This window comes from Natator depressus, chromosome 3 (assembly GCF_965152275.1).
Source record: "Natator depressus isolate rNatDep1 chromosome 3, rNatDep2.hap1, whole genome shotgun sequence".
Lineage (NCBI taxonomy): Eukaryota > Metazoa > Chordata > Testudines > Cheloniidae > Natator > Natator depressus.
Window position 1 is genome coordinate 120,521,350 of NC_134236.1, and position 19,116 is coordinate 120,540,465.

General features: G+C 47.7%; 1 protein-coding gene across 1 annotated transcript in view; it reads right to left on the reverse strand.

Moving 5' to 3' along the window:
• Positions 1–3,474, reverse strand: part of RSPH3 (radial spoke head 3) — a 34,384-nt gene extending 30,910 nt beyond the window's left edge. The window contains exons 1-2 of the mRNA XM_074948701.1: positions 3,184–3,474; positions 1,012–1,099 (exon numbers count right to left, since the gene is read on the reverse strand). Coding sequence (XP_074804802.1) covers positions 1,012–1,099; positions 3,184–3,329 — 234 coding nt within the window. The 5' untranslated portion in view covers positions 3,330–3,474. The remainder of the gene's footprint in view (positions 1–1,011; positions 1,100–3,183) is intronic.
• Positions 3,475–19,116: the final 15,642 nt, after the last annotated feature.

The following is a 19,116-nucleotide window of genomic DNA, read 5'->3' on the forward strand; positions in this document are numbered from 1 at the left end:
CGTGGCTACACAACAAAGTAAAAGAAGCAGTGAGGGGCAAAGAGGCATAATTTAAAAAGTGGAAGTTAAATCCTAGTGAGGAAAATAAAAAGAAGCATAAACTCTGGTAAGTGAAGTGTAAAAATATAATTAGTAAGGCCAAAAAATAATTTGAAGAACAGCTAGACAAAGACTCAAAAAGTAATCGCAAAAAAAAAATAATTTTTTTTTAAGTACATCAGAAGCAGGAAGCCTGCAAAACAACCAGTGGGGCCACTAGACGATCAAGATGCTAAAGGAGCACTCAAGAATGATAAGGCCATTGTGGAGAAACTAAATGAATTCTTTGCATCAGTCTTCATGACTGAAGGTGTGAGGGAGATTCCCAAACCTGAGCCACTCTTTTTAGGTGACAAATCTGAGGAACTGTCCCAAAGTGGTCATTTTAACATGTTGATAGTGTCACTGTTTATCCCGATTTCTATGGTAATGGCACCACTTCACAGCTCCACATCATATCTCATATTAACATTGACATAAGCTTTCAAATGATGTATGATGTGCGTGTGTGTAGAGAGGATGTACTAAGTGTCTGCTGCTCACTTACTGGAATAATCCTGCATCTACAGGATAAGTGAGCACAAGTTAACTTAGAAACAATATTCCCAGAGTGGTGCTAATATCACTGAGATGCTGATGAACAAACCAGGAAGTAAATAAAGTTGTGCTGGCTTATACTCAATAGCATATACACAAAAAGGAAATGAAAAAGGAGAAAACTTCTTAGTCTAAAGTTTTCCCAACACTGTTAAAAAAAAATCTGAACAGTGGAAGTTCACATGAAAATACATTACAGCATTCCTAGAAACTAAAACTGTGAAAAAACCCACATATTAATCCAAGTGGAGAATCCATGATTGTGCTTTATGTAAAATTAAAGTACAAATGGGTAAAAATTATTATTCTATAATAGTTCTATTAACTCTTAGTTTTTAACAAAGTTATAATAAGATTTATGTAAACAGAACCTACCCAAGGTAATGCATGAAGGGCATAAGTGTTTCCTCGTACCACTCTCCTATCATACATGAGGTTCGCATAGCGAACAGGTTCTTCCTCTCTGTAGTACATCACAGCATAAAGAAACAAAATCAACAGAGCTGGTTATGGATAGTGTCACATTGTTTTCCCCATCGGACCGTATGAACTGGAACCATAAACCCACTGAACATTAAATCCCACCAGATGAGGGTAGACCCACCCCCACCATCGTATCCACTCACTATACTCTGCATACTGAACATAGCCGTTGTGTGGATAACTTACCCCATATCTCAATGTCTGTACTCTGACCGGTTAAACTTTTACCCCCAGTCGGGGAGATTGCAGATTATTATGTAATCCTTACTCCACCAGCTCCTAAATCAAATTTTACACCCCTTGATAATCTGTACCTTATCCCCTGACAACCAGAAACTCTATGCTTGAACTCTGTACCGTTTCTTATTTCAACATTATCTTAATAAAATTATTATCTCTGATGAGTGAGACCCAGCTGGGTGTCAATAAAGGCCTAAAGAACAAACCACAGCAACAACAGGGATGCTACTTAAAGAAATTAGCCCCTGTATCCCCCTTCTTGTACACGCCCATCTCAGCTATTCACTAGGCAGGCAGCCTCTCACACTGCAGAGCTGATGCACCCTAGTCCCACGGTCCTGGCACCTCCCCAGGCCAGGCTTAGTGACAGGATATGCCTTGGGCAGGAAGGGACAGGGTGCGGTGTGAGGGCGGGGATGCTGGGGGGCAGGGAGTACTGGGGGGGTTGGGGTACGCTGGGGGTAAGGGGGCAGGGAGGGGTTGTCAGGAGGTGCTGGGGGACTGGACAGGGGCACTGAGAGACAGGATGGGACAGGCTGAGGGGGCCAGGGGTGCTGGGGCAGGGGACACTGTGGGACAGAACGGGGGGCAGGGGGATGCTGGAGGATGGGGCAAGGGGATGGGGCAGGGGGGCGCTGGGGGATAGGATGGGGGATTCTGTGGGGACAAGTGACAGGGGGACACTGGGGGATGGGATGGGGGCATTGGGGGACAGGATGAGGGGGCCGGGGGTGCTGGGCCAGGGGCCGCTGGGGGACGGGACTGGGACAGGGGGTGGTCCGGGGCATAGGGCGGGACCGGGGGACGGGAGGCAGGGGGCCCTGGGGGAGGAGGCACTGGGGGATGGGACGGGAGGAGGGGCAGGGGGCACGGACGGGACGGGATGGGGGGACGAGGGGCAGGGGGCGCTGGAGGATGGGGTGGGACGAGGGGCACGGACGGGATGGGGGGATGAGGGGCAGGGGGCGCTGGGGGAGAAAGCGCTGGGGGATGCGTCGGGAGGAGGCGCTGGGGGATGGGTCGGGAGGAGGGGCAGGGGGCATGGATGGGATGGGACGGGGGGACGAGAGGCAGGGGGCGCTGGGTCAGGACGAGGGGCAGGGGGTGCGGGGGGACAGGATGGGGCGGGACGAGGGGGGGACTGGAGGATGGGTCGGGAGGAGGAGCAGGGGGCACGGACGGGATGGGATGGGGGGACGAGGGGCAGGGGGCACTGGGGGAGAAGCCGCGGGGGGATAGGTCGGGAGGAGGGGCAGGGGGCACGGACGGGACGGGATGGGGGGGGAGGGGCAGGGGGCGCGGGGGGATGGGTCGGGACGAGGGGCAGGGGGCGAGGGGCAGGGGGCGCGGGGGGACGGGATGGGGGGACGAGGGGGGGCTGGGGGATGGGTCGGGAGGAGGGGCAGGGGGCACGGACGGGACGGGATGGGGGGGCGAGGGGCAGGGGGCGCGGGGGGATGGGTCGGGACGAGGGGCAGGGGGCGCTGGGGGAGAAGCCGCGGGGGGATAGGTCGGGAGGAGGGGCAGGGGGCACGGACAGGACGGGATGGGGGGGCGAGGGGCAGGGGGCGCGGGGGGATGGGTCGGGACGAGGGGCAGGGGGCGCGAGGGGACGGGATGGGGGGACGAGGGGGGGCTGGGGGATGGGTCGGGAGGAGGGGCAGGGGGCACGGACGGGACGGGATGGGGGGGCGAGGGGCAGGGGGCGCGGGGGGATGGGTCGGGACGAGGGGCAGGGGACGCGGGGGGACGGGGCTCCCGGGGGGCGCGGTCGGAGCCGGGCTGGCCAGTGCGGGCTGTTGAAGGGCTGCGGGCCGGACTCACTGCTCGCTGTGTCCCGGGGCGCCCCGGTATCTCCGCCGGGCGGGCAGGGTCCGGGGGCGGCTGCAGTAGCTGTAGGTGCCGCTGGCTGCTGCCGCTGCCGCCACCGCCTCCTGGTTGCGCGCGGGGAGCATGGAGGCCGTGGCCATGGCCGCTGCGGGGGCGCGGGGCTCAGCCCAGCCGCCTCAGGGCCCCGGAACAATCCGCGCTCTGTTGTTGCCCAGCGACGCGGCGTTCGCTCCTTGACAACAGTCTCCAGGATAAACTGCGAGTTGCTCGGAACGGGGCACTTCCGGTTCGGGAGGCACATGCGCACTCCGGCCGTTACGCTTCACGGGGCAGCTGAAGGGGGCGGGTGGGTCGCGTGTCCCTGCTGTTCCTGATCTTTCAACTGCTCGCGCCCGCGCGCAGCTCTGTCTGTCAGGCTCCTTACACGTGGCGCAGGCGGGCGGGTGTGCGAGGGAGAGAGATGCAGCCTGTCCCCACGTTACAAAGATTATGAGTCAGGGCCTTTAAAAATCACAAAATAGGCTCAAATATGAGATTTAACAAAGAATAAATTGTTGGTGCTTTTCATACGTCTGCTGATTTTTTCCCCATCTTTAGGGGTTTCAAGCTTTTCTCAGGACGGCTAGAAATGTACATAAAAAAATAAAAGCTGAGGCTCATATAAACACCTGACTCCAGGAGCTGGGGCATTAAGAAAAATATTTGTCTGATTCTCCAGTGTCTACTCCTCTTTCTGCACCTCAGGCTAATGATCCTGTCTGTGCTTCATCACTTACACAGAAACCCATTTGGTATGAGGAAGGCCTTCTTGGGTTGCCACAAAAACATGTTTTCTTGGAGCAAGTAGAAGTAGGTTCGTCCTTGTCAAGGTTCCTTCCCCACGCTGAACTCTAGGGTACAGATGTGGGGACCTGCATGAAAACCTCCTAAGCTTACTTTTACCAGCTTAGGTTAAAACTTCCCCAAGGTACAAACTATTTTACCCTTTGCCCTTGGACTTCCACTGCCACCACCAAACATTTATCTGGGTTTATTTTTATTAGGAAAGCGTCATTTGGAAACGTCTTTCCTCCCAACCCTTGCACCCCACTTCCTGGGGAAGGTTTGGTAAAAATCCTCACCAATTTGCATAGGTGACCACAGACCCAAACCCTTGGATCTTAAGAACAATGAAAAAGCATTCAGTTTTCTTACAAGAAGACTTTTAATAGAAGTAAAAAAGAATCACCTCTGTAAAATCAGGATGGTAAATACCTTACAGGGTAATTAGATTCAAAACACAGAGAATCCCTCTAGGTAAAACCTTAAGTTACAAAAAAGACACACAGACAGGAATATTGATTCTATTCAGCACAGCTATTTTCTCAGCCATTTAAAGAAATCATAATCTAACACATACCTAGATTACTTACTAAGTTCTAAGACTCCATTCCTGTTCTGTCTCCGGCAAAAGCATCACACAGACAGACCCAGACCCTTTGTTTTTCTCCCTCCTCCCAGCTTTTGAAAGTATCTTGTCTCCTCATTGGTCATTTTGGTCAGGTGCCAGCGAGGTTACCTTTAGCTTCTTAACCCTTTACAGGTGAAAGGATTTTTCCTCTGGCCAGGAGGGAATTTAAAGGTGATTACCCTTCCCTTTATATTTATGACACGCCCCCCCCCAAATCACAACTAGGGTGAAACGCTGGCTGGGATTTCTTCCTGGAGCGCTAGGAAAAACAGAGTTAATAAGACACATGCACCTCTAAATATACTGCCAAGTACATAAAGACTAACAATATTTTCCACATCTCAAGGACGATTTTAACCAGTTGATTCTGGGAAACTTTCACGGGAGAGTGCATCAGCCACTTTGTTAGAAGCTCCTGAGATGTGTTGGATGTCGAAATCAAAATCTTGGAGAGCTAAACTCCACCAAATAAGTTTTTTGTTATTTCCCGTGGCAGTATGAAGCCACCGTAGCGCAGCATGGTCGGTTTGCAGGTGGAAACGCTGTCCCCAAACATATGGTTGTAGCTTTTCCAGAGCGTAGACAATGCCGTAACATTCTTTTTCACTGACTGACCAGTTGCTTTCCCTCTCAGACAGTTTTTTGCTGAGAAACACTATAGGGTGGAATTCTTGATCCGTTTCTTTCTGCATTAAAACTGCTCCCACACCACGCTCGGACGCATCTGTGGTTACTAGGAACGGTTTGTCAAAGTCTGGGGCCCTTAGTACAGGGTCAGAAGATGAGTGTCGCTTTAAACTGGTTAAAGGCCTTCTGACACTCTTCGGTCCACTGAACGGCATTTGGCGTTTCTTTTTGGTTAGGTCTGTCAGTGGGGCGGCGATTTGGCTGTATTGCGGTACAAATCGCCTGTAATAACCGGCCAAGCCTAAGAAGGATTGAACCTGTTTCTTTGACCTTGGGACAGGCCACTTTTGGATAGCATCCACTTTGGCCTGTAGGGGGTTGATTGTTCCTTGACCCACCTGGTGTCCAAGGTAAGTCACTCTGTTTAGGCCTATTTGACACTTCTTAGCCTTAACAGTTAGTCCTGCCTCCCTTATGCGCACAAAGACTTTTTGTAGATGTTCCAGGTGTTCTGCCCAGGAATCTGAAAATATGGCCACATCGTCAAGGTAGGCGACTGCATATTCTCCTAATCCTGCTAGGAGACCATCTACAAGTCTTTGGAAGGTGGCGGGTGCATTTCGCAGCCTGAAAGGGAGTACATTAAATTCATACAGTCCGACATGTGTGGTGAAGGCTGACCTTTCCTTGGCGGATTCATCTAGCGGTACCTGCCAGTACCCCTTAGTTAAGTCCAAGGTAGAGATGAACTGGGCCTGTCCCAGTTTCTCTAATAGTTCATCTGTGCGTGGCATTGGATAGTTGTCTGGGCGAGTTACAGCATTTAGCTTACGGTAGTCCACGCAAAAACGTATCTCCCCATCTGGTTTGGGAACTAGAACCACTGGAGATGCCCATGCACTGCCAGAGGGGTGGATTACACCCATCTGTAACATATCCTGGATCTCCCGTTCTATAGCAGTTTTAGCTTGAGGAGACACCCGGTAAGGTTGGACTTTAATTGGGTGAGCATTACCTGTGTCAATGGAGTGGTATGCCCGTTCAGTCAGTCCTGGGGTGGCTGAGAACGTCGGTGCAAAAGTCCTCTTTCTACAACAAACCTGGATCGATTAGAAGAGCTGAGAGGTGGTGGGTTGCTCCGTGCCACCCTCCAAGCTCTCTGGAGGCTTTCATCTGCTTCCTGTTCGGTCTGGAACTGTTCCCTTGATGCTGGAGACATCAGTTCCTCATTGGATTGTGAATCTATGCTTGGTCCCTCTGGAAGCGATGTAGGGGATGGGGCTGTTTCCGTTGACTGTGAACAGCTCTCTGCTGGGACACTATGTTGGGGTTCAGGCTCCAGCTGAGCCTCTTGTGTAGGGTTATGGGCTGCTGTTGGTTCAGGTTTGGTGGGGCCCTCTGGTGTTGGGGTTGCAAGTACTGGATTCAGTGCCGGCAATGGGTCTGGTGCCGGTTGTTCCGCCGGTTCCGGTTCTGGGACTGGTTCTGTCTGGGTCTCTGGGACTGGATCCACTACTGCTGTTGCAGACATTGGCCTGGGGTTCGGGTCCATCACCTCTGACCGGGTCCTGGTAGAAGTTTCCGGAGCAGCGCTAGGCGTGACGGTTGGTTTAGTCTGGCTGCAGGTGACCATTTCCACCCTCTTGGCCCACTTCACATGATTGGCCAAGTCTTCCCCCAACAGCATGGGAATGGGATAATCATCATAGACTGCAAAAGTCCACGTTCCTGACCAGCCCTTGTACTGGACAGGCAACTTGGTTGTCGGCAAATTGAAAGAGTTGGACTTGAAGGGTTGAATCGTCACTTGGATCTCTGGGTTGATTAAATTGGGGTCCACTAAGGAAGCATGGACAGGTGACTCTTGTGCTCCGGTGTCCCTCCACGCGGTGACCTTCTTCCCACCCACACTCACAGTTTCCCTCCGCTCCAAGGGTATCTGGGAGGTATCTGGGCCTGCGGACCTCTGGTGTGATCCCGGTGCAATGAACTGTAATCTGTTGGGGTTCTTGGGGCAGTTGGCCTTTACATGCCCCAGCTTGTTACATTTAAAACATCGTCCAGCTGATGGGTCACTGAGGCGAGGTGGGTTGCTGAAGAATGGTGTGGTGGGACGATAAAGTGTCTGGAGGGTTCTTTGGGGGGTAGGTGGGGCCTTGGGCAGCCCTAGGTAATAGGGTGTGGTCTGGGGTTGTCCCTTCTGGTCTCCGCTCCAACTGCGACCAGTTTTCTTCTTCTCTGCCACCTCCACCCATCTGGCTCTAATCTCTCCTGCCTCGATTACAGTTCTGGGCTTCCCATCTAGGATGTATCTTTCTATTTCCTCAGGAACCCCCTCTAAGAATTGTTCCATTTGCATTAGGAAGGGCAAATCTACTGGAGATTCAACACTTGCTCCTGATATCCAGGCATCCCAATGTTTCACAATGTGGTAGGCATGTCGGCTAAATGACACGTCTGATTTCCACCTTAGGGCTCTGAACCTCCGACGAGAATGCTCGGGTGTTAGCCCCATTCTGACTCTCGCCTTGGTTTTAAACAGTTCATACTTGTTCATGTGGTCCTTAGGCATTTCAGCCGCCACCTCAGCTAAGGGTCCACTGAGCTGTGGCCTCAGCTCTACCATGTATTGGTCTGTAGAGATGCCGTACCCAAGGCAGGCCCTTCCGAAGTTTTCTAAGAAGGCCTCAGTATCATCGCCTGCCTTTTAGGTGGGGAACTTTCTGGGATGGGAAGTGGTACCTGGAGAAGGATTGCTAGGGTTTGTTGGTATATTCTGCTGAGCCTTTACCTTCTCCATCTCCAAGTTATGCTTCCTCTCTTTTTCCTTCTCCTCCTCCAAATGCTTCCTCTCTTTTTCTTTCTCCTCCAGTTCTTCGGCCCTTGCCTCCATTTCTTTGTCCCTTGCTTCCATAGCTCTCCTGTGAGCAGCCGCTTGATGTTGTTCTGCCTCTTTCACTGCTTCCCTTTCTTTGTCCTTTGCCTCCATTGCTCTCCTGTGAGCAGCTTCTGGGGCTTTTTCGGCTTGTTTCATTAACTAAAATCAAAACAAGTTTTGTGCCAAAATCAAATATATTTTTTCTGTTATAGCAAAGCACAAAAATGTGCACAAAAGTGGAAGCTGGATAGAGTCCCCTTGAAAAATTTGGTTCTGTAATACTGCATTTCTTCTGAGGAGTTATGGTGTCCTTGACATAAGCAATAAGATGAAACCTTGAGTGGCTTGTTCATATTGCTAGATGCCCACTGGCCTAAATATGCATATCTGAAGTACTGGTAGATCGTCTAATATGCAATAGAAACCACACTAATCCACATAATTTGCACACAAAGATTGCAATCTTCCACCCTTTCTCATCACATGTTTAAGGGCTCTTATTATTATAGCTTCACTACTACATTTACAAAATATATAGTATATTGTGAAGTATGATCATAAATTGAACTGAACAATTGTCAAAATAACAAAATATGTGTTGTGATGCATTATCTTTGGTTTTTTAAATGTTTGTTCGCTTATGCTCAGAATTCAGTAAATCATGATGGGTTTTGCAAATTAATGAAGTTGTACAGTAAAATAGATCTCCTTGTCACATTCTTTTCTTCCACTCCCTATTTCTGTAGGTCAGTAGTTCTCAAAATTTTGTACTTGTGATCCCTTTCACATAGGAAGCCTCTGAGTGTGACCCCCTCCTTATAAATTATAAACACTCTGTAATATATTTAACACAATTTTAAATGCTGGAGGCAAAGTGGGGATTGGGGTGGAGACTGACAGCTAGTGACCCCCAATGCAATACCCTCGCAACCCCCTAAGGGGTCCTGACCCCCAGTTTCAGAACCCCTGCTGTAAGTCAAACCCACTTACGTAAGGTATGTCTACACTGCAATTACAAACCTGGTGGAGGCCCGTGTCAGCTGACTCAGGTTCCAGGGCCATGGGCTAAGAGACTGTTTAACTGTGGTCCTGTTGGGGCTCGGGCTGCAGCCGAAGCTCTGGGACCCTCCCACCTTCCAGGGGCCTCAGAGCCTGGGTCAATTGACTGGCTTGCTGGGCTAAAAATAACAGTATGTGCCCCCTTGCTGGATCATAGATCCTGGTCTCCAGCTTGAGCCTGAACATCTACACTGCAATTTTATAGCCTGGCAGCGCAAGCCCGTGAGCCTGAATCAGCTGACCTGGGTCAGCTGCAGCTATGTCATTGCAATGCAGACGTATCCTTAGTATCTGATCCGGTGAACATCAAGCTTGCTTTCAATGGGATTATTCATGGCGGTAAAGTTAAGCACATGAGTAAGTGTTTAAAGGACTGGGAATTTACTGTGTATTTTAACAGCCTTTTCATACATACACCCACTTGTTTCTCGTCCGGTCATTAACTGACAGTTTTCTATTCATTCATTCATCAACAATTTTTCTATATATCACAAAAGACGAATGACTTTTCATTTCATCATGTACTTTTATGAAGTAACTTTTTTCTTATGATATCAGCACTTGAACAATGCTAAGATGGAAAAGCCCAGTGTTTACATATCTGTTATAGACTTTCATGTATTATCTAGCATTGTAGAATTTTCACAAGGATTTTTAAAAATAATAGGTCAACAACTCCCATATGTATATGTATGTTAGAAATTAATAGCTCTAATATATGTATATAATCTTACCAACTTTATTACAATTTTAAGAACATAATATTAATATTACTTTCTTCTAAAAGTGTTTCAAATATTTTTCCAATTGCTTGGATACTTTAGAATTAATACATTATTTCTTGTCTTTTATATCAGTTACAGAAGAAACACATATGTAATCCAAAAACAAACGGAAAACACATACAAGTAAAACATTCTAAAGGAATTGAGAAATTGTCTGTTGTGACAGGGTCCAGCCAGATGGCTACAGGAGAGTAATAGAAGGCAGATATATTAGCCCCAGGTTAAGTAGGTCCCTTTTCCCTGGGTAAGGTAACAGGGAAGGTTCCAGAACAATCAGGAACCTTCCGGAGACAATTAAGACAGACAGGCTGATTAGAACACCTGAGGCCAATCAAGAAGCTGCTAGAATCAATTAAGGAAGGCTAATCAAGGCACCTGGGTTTTAAAAAGGAGCTCACTTCAGTTTGTGGTGCGTGTGTAAGGTGCCTCTGGGAGCAAGAGGCGCTAGGAGCTGAGAGTGAGAATGCAGACTGTTGGAGGACTGAGGAGTACAAGCATTATCGGACACCAGGAGGAAGGTCCTATGGTGAGGATAAAGAAGGTGTTGGGAGGAGGCCATGGGGAAGTAGCCCAGGGAGTTGTAGCTGTTGCACAGCTGTTCCAGGAGGCACTCTAGACAGCTGCATTCCACAGGGCCCTGGGCTGGAACCCAGAGTAGAGGGTGGGCCTGGGTTCCCCTCAAACCTCCCAACTCCTGGTCAGATACAGGAGGAGTTGACCTGGACTGTGGATTCATGAAAACGGCCAAACTGAGGGCTGCCGTGAAACTCCAAGGCGAGCAAATCCGCCAATTAGCGCAATACCCACCAAAGTAGAGGAGGAACTTTGTCACACTGTATACAAATAAAATTATGATTATTAAAATTTAACCAGAAAATAGAGGAGCAGGATCTGTTCATACATGATTCTCCTTGCTAGAATGAGTTAGCTTATTTGAACTTTAGGAAAGTTCAGGCCCAGATTCAGATTCATTGCTTGGCTCCATCTCTACCAAATTTATGAGACCACTTTCAAATCAAATTCACTAACAACATAATATAATATAGAAGCTAACATTAAAGGATTGATTTTGGTACTTAACAATCTGATTTGTGAGCAAATTCAGACAGTTGCACATATAAATATTAACACAAACTCCTGAAATCAATCCACTAGATCCAGCTGCCTCTCCAAATGATGGATGAATGAAGAAACATATAATTCCATTCAATGCGAATAAGTGGTAATTTTTATATGTTTAATTTATTTATTTTATTAGTCATGTTGAAATATTAAGTAGAAGCTACAGTTCTAGTTATGCTTTTGGTTCAAACTCCTGGGCCAGTTGGCTGCTTAGATTTTTTTTAGAAATAATGGATATACTTATACTTACAATACTGTTTATCTTGTGTGTTTTTTTTTAGAAAACTTCTATGGAGCAGAATAAATACTGTATTAGAAGCACCAGTATCAGCAGCATGTTCTCAGACAAGTCTCAAGAATATCATAACGGATGTAAAAAGATATTTTCACCACAAGGTGTCACTGTAATTCTTTTGTCTTATTTTACAGGCAAATCCCTTACCGTGAAGGTCTCAAGGAGCTCAATCTGTTTAATGTATCAAAAAGAAGACAGAACGGTGACTTGATTACAGTATATATGTACTTTCTTGTGGAGAAAATACTGGGAGGGCTCTTTAATCCAGGAGAGAAAGGCATAAAAAGAATCAGTGTCTGGAAGCTGTAGCCAGAGAAATTCATTTTAGAAATTAGGCACAAATGTTTAACGGTGAGGTTAGTTAAGCACTGGAACAAACTACCAAGGGAAATGGTGGATTCTCCATCTGTTGATGTCTCACATCAAGACTGGGTGCCTTTCTGGAAGATATGCTTTAGCCAAACAGAAATTACTGGGCTCAATACAGGGGTAACTTGGTGTAATTTAATTGCCTATGTTATACATGAGATCAGACTTTTGGCCTTAAAACTCCATGACTCTATGAAAAAGCTTACCTGACTCTTCCTATTATAAGATCCTAGTTTAAATTGCTTATAATTTTGCCAAACTTTAACCATTCAGACTAAAAATTTCCGTGACCGGTGTCTTCCCCAGGCTGAAGTTGTTTGGAAGGTTTCAGCAAAAACGGTTCATCCATTTCAGAGAACAAAATTGGGGAAATAAGTTGTTTTGCCCATATTAATGAATTGGTTGTAAGAATTTTTTGGAGAAACAGTGCAGCATTGCCAGTTCTCATGATTTCATCATCAATAATGTGTTTTTGGACCCTACTTGAGCCAGTCTCTCAATGATGCCGGAAGTTCCAGCCTCCACAAGAGTTCCAACCCCTCCCTGGAGAAAAACTCCCTCTGATTGGCTGCCTTCCCCACTTCCCAGCCTCCTGGGGAAAAGCAGCTAAACTGAGCTGCTACAAGAGGTGGGCAGAGCTCCCCCTTAGAAGCTCAGAGGAGATTTTTGGGAGGGGAGGAGTCAAAGGGGGCAGTTACCATTCTCACAGGAGAAGTGTGGGAGCAGAAATAGCTCCTCAGGCTGGCTCTGCTCCATCCTCTCCCTCTCCTCCCGTGAACAATGGGTCAGTCTGTTCATCCTTCCCATCTCCATTCCCGCAACAACAGACTTGGGGTGGTGGTAGTGAAGAAACCTTGCAGCTGCAGAGGGAGTGGAGGTGCTTCAAGGGGCAGATTGAGTGCATAATAAATTGATGGGCTGAGGGATGGACAGATAGAGGACTGGGAGTGCATAATTATTTCTGGGCTGGTGGAGCTGTGATAAATCAAGCTGGGGGGAGCTCCCGTTTATGGACACTCAGCCAGCTAGTAGCTATAAAATCCCTCTTAGTAGCTTTTCTCTACTTGCTCTACCTGTAAAGCATTAAAAAGTCTCATTGCTATGCATAGGTAAAAGGAAGTGAGTGGGCACCTGGCCAAAAGAGCCAATGGGAAGGCTAGAATTTTTAAAAATCAAAACAAGACTCCCCTTTTGTCTGTCTGTTGTTGTTCTCGGGGAGAGGCAGACAGGGAGCAGTTATGCTGTGAGAAGCTTGGACCAGGTATGAAAAATCATCCGGATCATACCTAGAAACTATTCATCTAAAACTCTAGATATGTAAGTAGATCAGGACATGTCTAGGAATACATGATTAGATTTATCCCTCTTATTTCTTTATGGCTTGTGGATTCCCCTGTGCTAACCCCAGGTGCTTTTGTTTTGCTCGTAACCTTTAAGATGGACCTCAAGAGAGCTATTCTTGATGCTTAATCCTTGCAGTTTTTTTTTAATCTAGTAAAAGCCTAAACTCCCAGATGTATTTTCTTCTTTTTTTTAATTAATAAAATTTACCTTTTTTAAAAACAGAATTGGATTTTTGTGTCCTAAGATGTTTGTGCACATATTGTTTAATTAGCTGGTGGCAACAGCTGATTTCCTTTTTTCTTTCTTTCTCAGCTCTACCCTGGAGGGGGGTGGTGGTGAAAGGGCTTGAGGGTAGCCCACAGGAAGGAATTCCCAAGTGCACCTTCCTGGGTTCTCAAAGGGGTTTTGCACTTGGGTGGTGGCAGCATCTACCAATCCAAGGTCAGAGAAAAGCTGTAACCGTGGGAGTTTAATTACAAGCCCGGAGTGGCAAGTATTAATTTTTAGAGTCCTTGTGAGCTTCCACCTTCTGCACTCAAAGTGCCAGAGTGGGGAATCAGCCTTGAGAGGGGCACAGAATTAATTACTTAAAATTTTGGGATTTGGGAAGAAGCTGGAAGCTCATCAACCAGTCTGCGAGAGCTCCAGTTGCAGCAGCCAGATCACTGTACTCTTAATCTGAGAGAGTTGACTACTAGGGTTGCCAATTTTGAAATACAGTAGAACCTCAGAGTTATGGACACCTCGGGAATGGAGGTTGCCCATAACTCTGAAATGGTCGTAACTCTGAGCAAAGTGCAGTTCGGGCTCCAGATCCACCAGCTGACACTCCAGGCCAGGTTTCAGCAACAGCTAAGCTCCCTCCTCAGCCCCAGCATGAGTTTTCAAACTTGTCTCCCTCTGGGCAGGGGTGTGTGTGTCCCTTTCCCTTTCACATGGTGTCTGGTTGACCAGTCAGTCCATAACTTTGGTGTTCGTATCTTCGAGGTTCTACTGTATTTAAAAAACATACACTCCAACAGGAGTACCAGAACCTCCCCCACCCCACCTCTTCCCTCTTGAGCTACCCCTCTTCCTTGAAGCCCCACCCTTGCCCTGAGGTCCCACCCCTGCCCCACCCCTTCCCCCATTCACTCCTCTTCCCCCGTCTCCCTGTTGCTTGCTGCTTTTCCCCTCTCCTTCCCTTCCCCTCTGCCCAGGTCGGGAGGGACTCATGTGGAGCCGGGGCTGGGAGCTGCAGCCACCTGATGCAGGTAGGAGGCAGCCCTGGTGGAGTAGGGGCTGGCATGGCACGGGTGATGACCTGGTGCCTCCCTGCCTCCTATGCCCAGAGTAACCAGACTTTGAGTGTCTGGTTAGTAGATCTGATTGGATACTGTAACTGTCACACAGAGTTATGAGCCTTTTTAAAATAATCACAGTTTGTATATCCTCAGTAGAGACTTGTCAGGGTTTGTCCACTGAATTCTCCAAAGATTCTGTCTGTACTGAGCATGCACCAGCCCCTCTTCCCTCCTGTGTCATCAGACTGTGCATGCACCATCTCTCCAGAGCAGCTGAGCATGCTCTCTCCTGGAGCTGTAGTAGCTTAGCAGGACTTTTACCCCACTGTGGTACCTGGCACCTGAACTAAGCAAGGAGATTGTTTTTCTTATGCTTTCAATGACCCATTTGCTGGTACCCAGGCAGTGAGAGGAAATAAGAAACAGCATGATCTAGAATGCAGAAGAGTGAGGAATGGTGTGTGTGTGTTTCAGAAAATAGTGGGGGGAAAAAGAGTAGGGCATTGCTTAGTGCTAGGTCTCAGTTTGGTCCCTGATCTTTAAAGTGCAAATGACACTGAATCTCCCTGTCCACCCTCTTCTCAACCCTGACAAGAAGGACATTTTCATTTCCCCACTGAAACACTCTCAGTTTTCTTCTGCCATTAAGGAAGCCTCAAATTTGTATTCCAGCTACCTTTTTCCCTTCCTTTCAATTCCACTGCATCTATAGTTACTCCTGGGGGAATTGTGCACCACTGCACGTGCGCAGAATTCATTTTCCCTGCAGATTTCTTTGCTTCCCCACAGAAAAATGATTTTCTGACAGGGAAGCTGCAAGAGCAGTCACGCACCACTCCCTAGCAGTGCAGGTACATCAGACACCTGGAGCAGCCGATGGAGAGGTCAATCACCATGCTGCTGGGGACACCCAAGCTAGTGGCTCCTACCCTGAGCCGGGATCAGCTGCTAGTCCCAGCTGGGCTGGAGGCAGGAGAGGATGGGACTTCCTCTTCCCCTGCAAGGAGTGGCTGGGGCTTTGTCAGACCCACCCTCAGAAACCTCCCCCAGCTGCAGGAAGCTCAGCATCCTCCCCTGCTTCCTGCCCCCATTGCTCCTCAGCTGTGAGTGGGAAGGAGGATCATTGTATGGGGAGCTGCTCCAACCCCCAACCCTGGTGCCTCCTGACTTGCCATACCCAGACACCCCTTCCAAGTCTCACCCTGTACATCTAGAACCCCCCCTAGCCCTCCATACCCAAACCCCACCCCACTGAATCTCAACCCCTGCATCTGGAGCCCCCTGCATCCAGACCTCCTGCCTCTAAACCCTCCCTGCACCCAGACCACCCCCCACTGAATTCCCTGCACTCAACCCCCCACCTTGATGAGTCCCACCCCCTGCACCACCCTGAGCCCCCACATCCAGACCCCCATGCCACTGACCCCCAACCAGCTGCATCCAGACTCCCACCAAGTCCCACTCCTTCAGCACCCAGACTTCCCCGCTGAGACCCCCACACCCAGACCCTTCCACTGAGCTCCAACCACCTTCACCTAGAAGCCCCTGCAGAGTCCCATTGCCCTGATCCTGGAACACCCCCCAAACGAGCCTCTGTGCATCCAGATCCCCCCACACCTAGATTCCCTCATTGAGCTGTCTGCACCCAGATTGCCCCACACAGAACCCTCTCACCCCACACCTCAATCCCCCCACACTGAGCCTCTCCACACTTGGATCCTGCCTGGTTGAGCCTGCCTGCCCCACACCTGGTGTGCCTGGTGCAGAGAGGCAGGGCCCCAATGTGTTTCTGGGACAGGTCCAGGATTTGGGCTGTGTTAGGGTTGGGTGCAGCCTCACTGCTGAGTCAGTGTCCCAGGGGGTGGAGGCATTGCAGGGTGATCTCCCACCTCTGTGCAGCTAGTGGCCTGTGCTCCCCACCGTCATGCTGGAGCCTCTACATTTATTTATTGACAAATATTACTTGCAGAATTTTAAAATATTATGCACAGAATTTTTAATTTTTTGGCACAGAATGCCCTCAGGAGTATATAGTCATTGTTCACCTGCATTATCTAGGGATAAATCTGTACAGCATCAGCCTTGCTTATCCCTCTGTCTGTAGGCTGGGAATGAGACCTGAATATCAGTTTATATGACTCCTGTCTCCGTAATGACTAACAAATTTATTTGAGCATAAGCTTTCGTGAGCTACAGCTCACTTCATCGGATACATTCAGTGCGTCCGATGAAGTAAGCTGTAGCTCACGAAAGATTATGCTCAAATACATTTATTAGTCGCTAAGGTGCCACAAGTCCTCCTTTTCTTTTTGCGAATACAGACTAACACGGCTGCTACTCTGAAACCTGTCTCCGTAATGTGATTGCCTAACAAGCTTCTAATGAATGTATCTTTACAAGTCTTTTGGAAGTCAGAGGAATATAATCTTTGTTTTAGATATGTGGTACCAAGGCATAGAGAAAATAAATAACATGCCCCAGATCACACAGAAAGTCTATGGCTGAGGCAAGAATTGAACTCCTATATGCTTAGTACTATCCAGGACCTTAACCACAAGACCACCCTTCTGCAGTCCTATAGCCTGGAACTATACCTTCTCTCGCCTTGGTGGAAGAGCATGAAAAATCTAGAACTGGCTGCACCCAAAGTGAACAGGAAATGTGAATCAGAACACTTACCATAGAAACGGAGAGGTTAGTTTTAAACAGCAGTGAAGCATAGGTATAAGCTCTATAGAAAAAACACAATGATAATTAGATAATTTCTATTTCTGAGTCCCCAGTAGGCACATCTATCCAGTAGTCTAACCAGAGGACAAATCCAGGGAGAGTTGAAACGGGGTGTGTGTGGATGAGAGAGGAATGCACAATGATTTTCAAATGATAGCGTCTGTAAACCAAGTAGATTATTGTTATTATTTAAACTGTAATCACCCCTCCTGAATTTTAGGTTTTAACAAGTTCTGCTAGACAGTAGTCACACATTGTTCTGATGACACAAGAGATAAACACTGACTGAACAAAATTCTAAGAAACCTGAGAGTACTGTGGGTTTCCTGTTTCCTTTTAGTCAAAATTAGCCCTGCTGGAGATGTATACGATAGAATTAGGAGTTACTGTTGCTAACAAAAATTAATGGAGATACTATGTGTAATAGTTGCATGTGATCTGCACCTGGACTTTGTGATTTATAGGTTTGAAACACTTGTGAGGACAGAATATCTAAATGAGTCACTGTGTCAGTGGCAAGGACTTGGGTGATCATTCCCGTTGGCTGGAGCAGGAGTCATGCCTAGTGGTTAGCACAGGAGTTGGTAATTAGGAATCAGAGCCAAGGGTTAGAACCAAAGGCTAGGGGTAAACTGGCACATGAAAAATCACAGCCATGGTCAAATGCTTTGAGCTGTCATTGAACAGCTGCTGGGCTTAAGAGCCAGTCTGCTAATTCTTCTAACCAATCAGACAGCCTACTGCAGGCCGGATGTGCTCCTTAGATTGCCTGCAGACTGACTCTGCTGTAGTAGGCTCTGACCTGAGAGTTGGTTTCTCGACTTCCTTGCACCTCATGAGGTCATTTGCAAAGAGAGTGCAAAAATAGTACTGGAGCAGAGTGATAGCATTTGCCACCCACTTTGAACAGGTCTAAGTGACCACATGAGGTAAAAGCAGTGGGGAAGTAGTTCTATTAACAGAATCCATTTTGCAGCATTAGTAGAGAGGTGGAATGATTGGAGTGCATATTACTTGGCAACGTGATTTATATTGAATAAAAACGTTGAATTATATTGAATCACAGTTTTTCATTTTTCTCTCTCTAATTTTCTTTCCATTACAAGGAATGGATTAAGGGATTTATTGGAGAGGAGAGATTTATTGGAGAGAATAGTATTTTTGCTTTGGAGGCTTTGGCAGTGTGATCTACTCCAATTTCTTTTGTGTGTTGGTTTTGTGTGTCTGTCTGTTAGTTTGATGTAGGTGGCTTTTTTTTTTCCTGAGGATCCTATGGAAAGGAGGTTCTCAAGAGAAATCCAGTTGCTAGAGGCATAAGGTGCCTGACAGCCCTTATGTAGTCATGTTTTTCTCTAGGGAATGGTTGAGATTGGAGCTCCTGGAAAAGGAGAGTAGGAGTTCCCTTTTCTTTTCCCCAGGACCCTTTGTTTCAGTTTTAAATCCTTTGCAGTTCAGAGAATTTTTCTACTTCATTCCGTTCAAGCCTTCATCTGTGTATGAGATATGAGTGAAGAGTGAGCGTGCTACTTTCCATTCCCCTTTTGTCCCAGATCTCTGTGGCATTTCCAAGAAGAAAGTCAAGGAAAGTGTGGGCCCCTTACTGAATGAGGGAGGCAACCCAGAGGATGTGGACAAAGCTAAACTACAGCCCAGTCAGCCTCACCTCAGTCCCTGGAAAAATCATGGAGCAGGTCCTCAAGGAATCAATTCTGAAGCACTTAGAGGAGAGGAAAGTGATCAGGAACAGTCAGCATGGATTCACCAAGGGCAAGTCATGCCTTACTAATCTAATTGCCTTCTATGACGAGATAACTGGCTCTGTGGATGAAGGGAAAGCAGTGGACATGTTGTTCCTTGACTTTAGCAAAGCTTTTGACACGGTCTCCCACAGGATTCTTGCCAGCAAGTTAAAGAAGTATGGGCTGGATGAATGGACTATAAGGTGGATAGAAAGCTGGCTAGATTGTCGGGCTCAACGGGTAGTG